Genomic DNA, 9429 nt, shown 5'->3' with positions numbered 1-9429 from the left:
CATTTGAGTTAATTCCTGGTTTATTCTGCCAGACTTGATAAACTAGTTCTGAAACAGGTTGTGATGAGCTCAAAGGGAAACGTGGTACTAAGACTCTTCTGCACTACCTGATAAAGCTACAGCATGCTGGCTCCACATAAAAAAATACTCAAATGCTCAGATATTATCAGACAATTCTCTAGATTTAAAATGGGATTATCTTTAATCCAATCTAAGGCAGCCCTCTTTATTTAAATTAATTAAAGTTGTTTATCTGGACGTTTGTCTTGATGATCTGAAGTCCCATTTCCCGAAAGTGAAGTCACAACACCTGACATGTAAGCTGAGCCGATCCTGAACAACGCCAGCGGTGATCACACGCAACCAGCCCTCGGCCCTTAATCTGATCCCCACACAGCGTCAGGCATCTCTCAGGCCCAGAGCCAGCCAGTCAGCTAAACAGGAGGTCACTGACACTCTCTGAGGTGGGTGAACAAAACAGCTACTCTCGTGTATTATCACACACGCCGTCTTGAAGAAATAGTTCTCGAAGAACTGCTGTATCCCCATTTGACACCATAAATAAATCATAAATTATATATTGATCCCGCACCGACTTACTCTCCCAGGCATGATCTTTCCCCTTGCCTTCCATTCACAGGGATTCAAACACTCCTACAAAATACTCCTTAAACCTGGCTCACACAGTCCCCCCAGCGCTCAACAGATCAGATCGTACAGATCGCTGCCTTCTCATACTGAATTTCACATCTCCAATTTCCATCCCTTTAGCCCCTGTGTCACCTCGTCTTACCTAATTCTCACATTCTTGATCTTTTGTCTTGCCTCTCACGCCTCTATACCTCACCTCTCTGCTCTGGTCGTCCCTCCTCTGAAGAAGCCAAACCATTTTTCTATTTTTTTTTTTACTTCCCAGTGTGGAATCTACCTCCGCTTGTTCCTCTGTTTGGATCAAGCTATTTTGTGATCCTCAGACACTGGCGGAGCGTGCACAGCGAGCGTGCTGCAATTGGCTCTCGACACACCTCGCAACAGATTGCTTTGGCAATGCAGAAGAACGACAGCCTTTTAAAACCATTTCCGACACTGCATTTTACAGAGCGCCACACAGCACAGCCGGTGCAAGCGGTCCTATCACACTGTCTTCACAGAGAGCTCGCGTGAAAGGGAGGGAGTAAAGTGCAGGAGCACGGTAGCTTGGGGTGAAACTAAGGAGAAAGCATGGTTGATGCGTGATATACCTGACGCGCAACGCACAGTCCAGCAACAGTGGCCTATAACAGAATGCCTTGGCGACCTGTACTATCGCCAGCAGCCATATCACCCTGCAACTCACAGCTGGCAGCCCCACTGCAGCTCAGCAGGTGTGAGCCTGGTCAGCACCTGGATGGGAGACCTCCTGGGAAAAACTGGGAAAAAAAAGGTTGCTGCTGGAAGAGGTGTTAGTGGGGCCAGCAGGGGGCGCTCACCCTGTGGACCATGTGAGTCCTAATCCTAATAGTGACGGGGACACTATACTGTACACAGGTGCTGTCCTTCGGAGGAGACGTAAAACGGAGGTCCTGACTCTCTGTGGTCATTAAAAATCCCAGGGTGTTTCTCAAAAAGAGTAGGGGTGTAACCCCGGTGTCCTGGCCAAATTTCCCATTGGCCCTTATCAATCATGGCCTCCTAATAATCCCCATCTCTGAACTGGCTTCATCACTCTGCTCTCCTCCCCACTGAGAGCTGGTATGTAGTGAGCGTTCTGGCGCACTATGGCTGCCGTCGCATCATCCAGGTGGGGCTGCACACTGGGGGTGGTGGAGGGGATCCCCATTATCTGTAAAGCGCTTTGAGTGGAGTGTCCAGAAAAGCGCTATATAAGTGTAAGCAGTTATTATTATTATAATAATAAAAGTTGTGGGGTTCATCTGGCTGAACCCCGGATGCACTATGGAACGAGGGCAGCCTGGTGTCTCGGGACATCAGTCAGACTGACAGGGAGGGGATCCTGGTCTCTGCAAGGCCATAACACCCAGGGTACAGGGTGAGAACCACACCAGGAGCCCAGTTCCTCTCACACGCTGGCATCTGCTCCTCCTAGCCCGCGGAGTGGCATGGCATCACAGTGAGCATCAACGAGCGGGTAAAGATTAGGGATCCGCTGGAAAATAAATCCATTTTTTTTTTCCCCAATTCCCTCCTTCTCCACCCAAATGCTCTGGCTCCTGAAAAAGGCTGCTGGCAATGTTACGAGCACACGCTCCGAAGGGGAAAAGGAATCTTGGAATCCAACAGTTCCTTGAATGCATGACGAAACAGCGGAACAGAACTGGAGCGAGCCGGTCCTTAAGTTATTGCAGGTGGGGCGTGCAGTGGCCCTGCGGGGATTTCAGGCACGGCCTGTCTTTGTGTCAGCTGTGAATAATAATACCCCCCTTGTGAATGGAACAAAAGCACTGATCAGGGCACATAAAAGCCGACAAACCCTCTTCTCGTGAGAAATCAAATCAGACCCAGATGGATATCAGCACCCTAAACCTCATTTTCCAAAGAACCAGGTGAAACGGCATCTTCGAACATTTATTACTGATGCATTCAACTTTCAGCTGCACAAGAGAGTCTCAGCTAGGCTTGTTCAGCACCACAATTCATGAGACAGTCCCCAAAGACTCCCTCATAGAAGCAGGACTGCTCATAACAACTAGCCGGTTGCTATGTGGACATTTCTCATGGGAAATTGGGTACTCTGAAAGGAACCAAGTCCTGTGAAACTCATTTTTGTGTTCACTGTGCATTGGGCAAACACAGTTGTCATGACACGCACGGTCATTTCCAGTAAGACAGTGGTGAGCACGCTGGGGCCCTGGGTTCAAATCCTGACCTGGGGTGCTGTCTGTGTGGAGTTTGTATGTTCTCTCCCTGTTTGAGTAGGTTTCCTCCAGGGTGTGCTGGTTTCCTCCCCTTAATTGGCCCAGGTGTGAGCTTGTGTTGGTGCGTGTGCTCTGCAATGGGTTGGCGTCCCATTCAGGGTGTATCCTGCTTTGTGCCCACAGCTTGCTGGGATAGACACCGGCTCCCCCGCAGCCCTGAATTGGATGAAGTCGTTAGAAAATGGATGGGTGCATCCAGAAGAGATGCAAACGGAGGAGAAAACAGTCCCTTACTGATGTTCTGTACTGTCCTGGGCAGGAAGGTGTTTGTGTAGCGTGCAGCAATCTTGAATAAGGTAAAACAGGAGCAAACGGAAAGCCTTTGCACACGTTATGCCACACCAGCACATTGAGACTGAAACCATTCTACTTAGACACGACTAACAGGAGAATGCCGGCACACCCCGTGACTCCATTCCACAGCTCGGTGATCATGGCTAGTGAGCAGGTCAACCGTTTTTCTGGCAGTGCCGGGTGTGCTCTGACCTGCGCTGCTCTGCTCCTCTCCCATTTCCTCCAGCCCTAGCCCGGCCCCCCTCCCGCCCCCCTCCAGCACAGCCCACGCCCAGCCTCCACCCAGCTATAGATATACTCCTCTAAGCACATGCTAACAGTTTTCAGACTGTTTCACTGAACTCACACTGGCCTCTCTGACATCAGGTACAACCTGTTATACTGAAGATGGTAATTTAATCCCGTTTCATTATATCTTTGAGAAATTGCTGAAATGTGTACTGAATCTTTTTTAGAACAGAAAACATCCACCCATCCACTTTCTAACAGCTCTATCCAATTCAGGGTTAGGGAGGGGAGGCAGAGCCTATCCCAGCAAGCAACAGGCACAAGGCAGGATACACCCTGGCCAGGACACCAGTCCATCACAGGGCACACACAGGCACAGACACAATCCAACCAGGGCCAGTTTTCCCACAAGTTAAATAACCTACCAGTATGGCTTGGGGCTGCGGGAGGAAACCGGAGCACCTGGAGGAAACCCACGCGAAACCGCGGGAGAACATGCAAACTCCACACAGACAGCACCCTGGGTCCAGAATTGAACCCAGGGCCCCAGCACTGCGACACGGCAATGCTGACCACTGCACCACCCTGGTACCCATCAGAAAATGTTTTTAAACCAAAATATATATATTTGTTTAAGGCATAGTAATGCACTTCCGGGGTGAACAAAGGAAACAGCCATCCCATAATGTGGTCACGGATGTTCATTATGACCTAAAAGTGATGGGGTGATGGGGTTGTGAGCCCTACTCAGGGGGAGACCCCAGTGTCCTGCTACTCTTCATTCCAGCTCAGCTCCTGCTCTATTAGTTGAATCGATCCGCGGTGGGGTCAGCACTGTTTACTGTAGGGCTCTGAAGAGGTGGGGGTTAGCGCTACTAGCGGCTGTGGAGCAGCATCTCGGTTTCCCCACCCACAGTCCTTCGGGAGTGCGGGATACAGGCACAGGAACCTCTGTGGACACAGGGTCACTCCAACCCATCTCTCATTAAGAGCTGTTTAGACATAAACAAGGCAGGATGTAAGGGCAGGATGAGCAGAGAGAGGATGGAGGTCTAATCATCTCTGCAGCAACACTCCTTCCACCACATGTATCAAATCAAAGTCTGAAACAGGAGAAAAATGAAGCACCAAGTACAACTAAAGGCCTAAATTAATAAGCCACTAAGAGCATAGCTGGGGGCAAGTACAGACAATCGTATCACCTTGACACAAAAGCTTTTAAAATCCACTCAGCTCAATTAAAAGGCATATTTTGCTCTATATGTCATTATCCATTGGCTTCCTGAATTACTACTAATACTGTATCTTCAGTGCATTAAAGAGACAACTCTCAAGAGTAAACAAAATAAACAATATGGCTATTTATATCCAACTAAACCAAATGCTATATCAGTAGGGTTGGGTAGTGCCTCTGGAAAACGGTGTGACAGAACAATTTAACAGCGTGCAGATTTTTGTCAATCATTAAATGACGACATCTTTTTTCACAAGGTATTGGAGGTTACTTTTGCTTAGCAAGATAATGTAAAATTCAGAATATGACAGGTGCTTGTAAGTTGTAACATCTTTTCTTTACAATGAGCAAAGCTGACATTCCTAACCTTATGAGCCATGTTTAGCATGTTCGGCTGCCCTTGACTGTTTCATCTAAAACGACAAAGAATCTTCAATTCTTGCTCAAAATACTTGTTGAGACAAGACATTTTAATGGAATTAAACAGCTTAAGACAATCTTACTTGCAAAAAAGAAAAAAAATCAAAGCACGTCTAATGGTAGTAATGGAATTAAAATTATGATCAAGACTAGACTTCCTTCCGGACTCGAGTTACAGTAGATTCAGAAAAACTAGACCACACAGCACATGTTCAATGGGTCATTGGAAAGGCCAGTATCAATGAAAGTCAAGGTTGTTCTGAACCAATCAGCTGCGATTATTTTCACGTGATTTCCAAAATCACATCATATTTCTAAACTTACTAGCCAATGATGGGGGGAAAATACCTTTAGTATGACTTTGTGTTTACTCACCTTTTTAAAGTCAAGGACATTTTTATCGCAGTCATTCTGTTCTCTGAATCAAATTTGATTTTATGAATGTGAACAGATGAAAATCTTTGTTAAAATCAGAAATCGCAGGAAATTACAAGCCTGAAATGACTTATGCTGATAGGAAAATGCTGTCACAACTAAATAAGATAATGTACTGGTTGTGCATAAAATTAAATACAAATGAAGACACTGTAAAAAAAATCAGGTTTTAAAAAACTCTCACATCAACAGGCTGCGGCTTGCAATTCTATTCTGGAAAAAGAAAGTGAATCTGATCTTTTTTTTTTTCCTGGAGAACTGTGCTGTGACTCTCCACACTTCAGTACCATACGGGCTATTCTGATTTCCCCAGTTAGAAATTCCTCTAGTGCTGGCGGTGTAGTTTGTGGAGAGCGAGGTGTTGTGCCTTCCTACCACCTGTTTATAACATGAGAGCGGAAAGGCAGCCCAGCGCCACCTTGTGGGCACATATGAAATAACTCAAGTCTACTCTAGTCTTGGCCTGTTAGGAAACTCTTGGAATTTAAGATGGAAAACATGCACTGGGGGCAATTAATCACTTCCTAACGTTTTTATTACTAGAAAGTCTTTAACTTTAAAAGCAGCTTTAAAAATACTTTTCGGGAAAACGTCTTTGCAGAGTTACCTTGTATTGCAGTGGGAAGCCTCCACACTAGTAAATGACATATAAGTGCCTTCTTTAACTGGATATTAGATATAATAATAATAATAATAATAATAATAATTGTTTACACTTATATAGCACTTTTCTGGACACTCCACTCAAAGCGCTTTACAGGTAATGGGGACTCCCCTCCACCACCACCAGTGTGCAGCCCCACCTGGATGATGCGACGGCAGCCATAGTGCGCCAGAACGCTCACCCCACACCAGCTCTCAGTGGGGAGGAGAGCAGAGTGATGAAGCCAGTTCAGAGATGGGGATTATTAGGAGGCCATGATTGGTAAGGGCCAATGGGAAATTTGGCCAGGATGCCGGGGTTACACCCCTACTCTTTTTGAGAAACGCCCTGGGATTGTTAATGACCACAGAGAGTCAGGACCTTGGTTTTACGTCTGATCCGAAGGACGGCGCCTGTTTACATTATATAGTCACTATACTGGGGCTTTAGGACCAACATAGACCGCAGGGTGAGCGCCCCCTGCTGGCCCCACTAACACCTCTTCCAGCAGCAACCTTAGTTTTTCCCAGGAGGTCTCCCATCCAGGTGCTGACCAGGCTCACACCTGCTGAGCTCCAGTGGGGCTGCCAGTTGTGAGTTGCAGGGTGATATGGCTGAGTTGCTGGTGATATGCAGTACTGGCCAACTCTTAAATACTGCAGAACTAAGCTTACACTGTTGGGCAGCAGTGTGACTAGCAGTGAGTCCTGCAAGGCTGTGGGTTCAAAAGGTACTGCTTTTACACCTTTGAGCAAGGTGAGCAAGGCACATCTCTGTCTCGTCGAGTGTTACAGGAGAAGATGCCGCCACATTGTAACCAAGCACAAAGTCACAGTGGAGGACAGCAACTACGTGACTAATAATGCAACAGAAAACCTGGCAACACTAACTTTATTCTACATGGTAAGTTCGGGTGCACACACATACAGTAAGGGACAACATCAGCTCCAGCACTGGCATCGGGCTTCAGCATAGACCCCTGAAAACAGATCAACATGATAACAACCTCGTGATGTGACGGCACAATACTACCATTGGGGTTATCAATGCCAACACTTCCTGTAATGAAACCATAAGCATACTGCTCCCCCTATAACTACTATTAAAGCCATTTACAGTAACTGATAGTAATTAGTAATTTATTACCAATTCCTTCATTGAAATGTGTCTCCATTGTGTTGTGTGCCCGCGCAGCGCAGCACAGCTCAGCACCTCTGTAGCCAGAACTACGAAACCTGCCATCAATCCATCCGTTTTCCTAACCAATTTCTAAGTTCAGATAGCTGGAGTCTACCATGGCAACCAATAGGCACAAGGCAGGATACGCCCTGGACAGGACGCCAGTCCACTGCAGAGCAGACACACGGACACACTCACACCATAGTTTTCACCCGTGTTCTCCAGAAGGATGTTTTTGGATTGTGGGAGGAGACTGGAGCCACCTTCAGCCTAAACCCACGCGAACACGGGGAGAACATCACCCCAGGCCCGGAACTGAACCCCAGCGCTGCGAGGACGTAATGCTGACCACTGCCCCGCTTCCCGCAAATCCAACAGTTGGCTGAATGATACTACAAAATGGCATCGTCTGGTTCCAAGAAACTTCACAATCTGGACTCTCCAAACCATAACGCGTTATCATTATATTGCAGGCAGCATGTTATCATATTTCTTAACAAAATAATGGAGATCTCCTCTATCGCCATGTTGCCTTCTTTTCTAAAGTAAGAGTTTGTTTTTGTCTTCTGAGATTTGATATTAAAGCACGAGGTCATGTGTATCACACTCGAAGACAACTTTTTAAAAACGCTCCTAACAACACTGAAACGAAGAAAACTGAATAACGTGACTATGAAGGACAAACGTGTTGAATCAAATGGAACACGTCGTTAAAAAAAATGCATTTTGTTAGCACGGCAATTAAAACGATAAAACATCTTAAAATCTGTGCAGAATGATCAAAGAATGAACGATGGACGATTGCACGCGAGTAAATATTTCATCATAATCACTCACCTGTCCGCCTATAGTGACGTCAAAGAACACAATTGGGTTGCTGGGATTCGAAGGCTGCACGTTCATTGTGGATTTACTTTCTTAAAAGGACTATTTTGGCGCACTTTTGGTATTTAAAATAAAACTTAATTCAAACCTCCCTATTGCCGTACTTGTTTCAAATGAAAGTACTTCACTAGTACGGCAGCCGGGAAGGGTCAATCGCCTACGGGTAACGATAAGGGACAAAAATGCCTGTTTGACTAATGCGCAAACTTTCCCTCTCGTTTTGGCTTGGTTTAGCGAAATACTAAATACTTATACGAGTTATCACACCCTCGACACTAATAAGTGAATACAAACCTGAACTTTTGTTGCAAAGAAAATTTAACACAAAACAGTTTAAAAAATCCCCAAATTACATTCCATAAGAGGTTCTGGAGGGTTAAGATGTTACAAAGGTTGTATAATAAGAATAATTCTTTAAATTTATACAGCACTTTTCTGGACACTCCACTCTTAGTGCTTTACAGGTAATGGGACTCTCCTCCAGCCCCACCTGGATGATGCGACAGCAGCCATACTGCACCAGTATGCTCACCACACACCAGCTTTTAGTGGGGAGGAGGAGAACAGAGTGATGAAGCCATTTCATAGATGGGGATTATTAGGAGGTTATGATTGGTAAGGGCCAGGGGGAAGTTTGACCAGGACACCAGGGTAACACCCCTTCTCTTTTTGAGAAATTCCCTGATATTTTTAATGACCACAGAGAGCCAGGATATTGGTTTTACATCTCATCCAAAGATGGCTCTTTTTTACAGTACAGTGTCCCCGTCACTATACTGGGGCATTAGGACCCACACAGGCAGCAGGGTGAGCGCCCCCTGCTGGCCCCACTAACACCTCTTCCAGCAGCAGCCTCAGCTTTCCCAGGAGGTCTCCCGTCCAGGTACTAGCCAGGCTCACACCTGCTGAGCTTCAGTGGGGCTGCCAGCTGTGAGTTGCAGGGTGATAAATCCAGGTGTGGACTTAATCCCTCAGCCACGAATTTAGAGATTGTGGACAAAACTCCATCCAGGACTGCAGCAGAGCCCGGAGAGCTGCCTTTTCCTATTTTGTCTGCAGAAGGAGATTATAACAGAATTATAACAGAGTGATGTGTTCATTCTGTTATAATTTAAACAGGCAAGTTCCCGTTTTCTCCTTCTTAAACGACTTTTTTTCAGGACTTGAAATAGTTGTTGCTTCAGTGTGTTCCAGAA

At 46.1% G+C, this 9429-nt stretch overlaps 1 protein-coding gene across 1 annotated transcript in view; it reads right to left on the bottom strand.

Annotated features, from left to right (window-relative positions):
* Positions 1-8377, bottom strand: part of ppih (peptidylprolyl isomerase H (cyclophilin H)) — a 54937-nt gene extending 46560 nt beyond the window's left edge. The window contains exon 1 of the mRNA XM_088938221.1: positions 8186-8377. Within this exon, the coding sequence (XP_088794347.1) occupies positions 8186-8251 (66 nt within the window). The 5' untranslated portion in view covers positions 8252-8377. The remainder of the gene's footprint in view (positions 1-8185) is intronic.
* Positions 8378-9429: the final 1052 nt, after the last annotated feature.

The sequence above is a fragment of the Atractosteus spatula genome, chromosome 20 (assembly GCF_055471065.1).
Source record: "Atractosteus spatula isolate fAtrSpa1 chromosome 20, fAtrSpa1.hap1, whole genome shotgun sequence".
In the NCBI taxonomy this organism is placed as follows: Eukaryota; Metazoa; Chordata; class Actinopteri; order Semionotiformes; family Lepisosteidae; genus Atractosteus; species Atractosteus spatula.
This window is presented reverse-complemented; position numbering and strand designations above follow the sequence as displayed.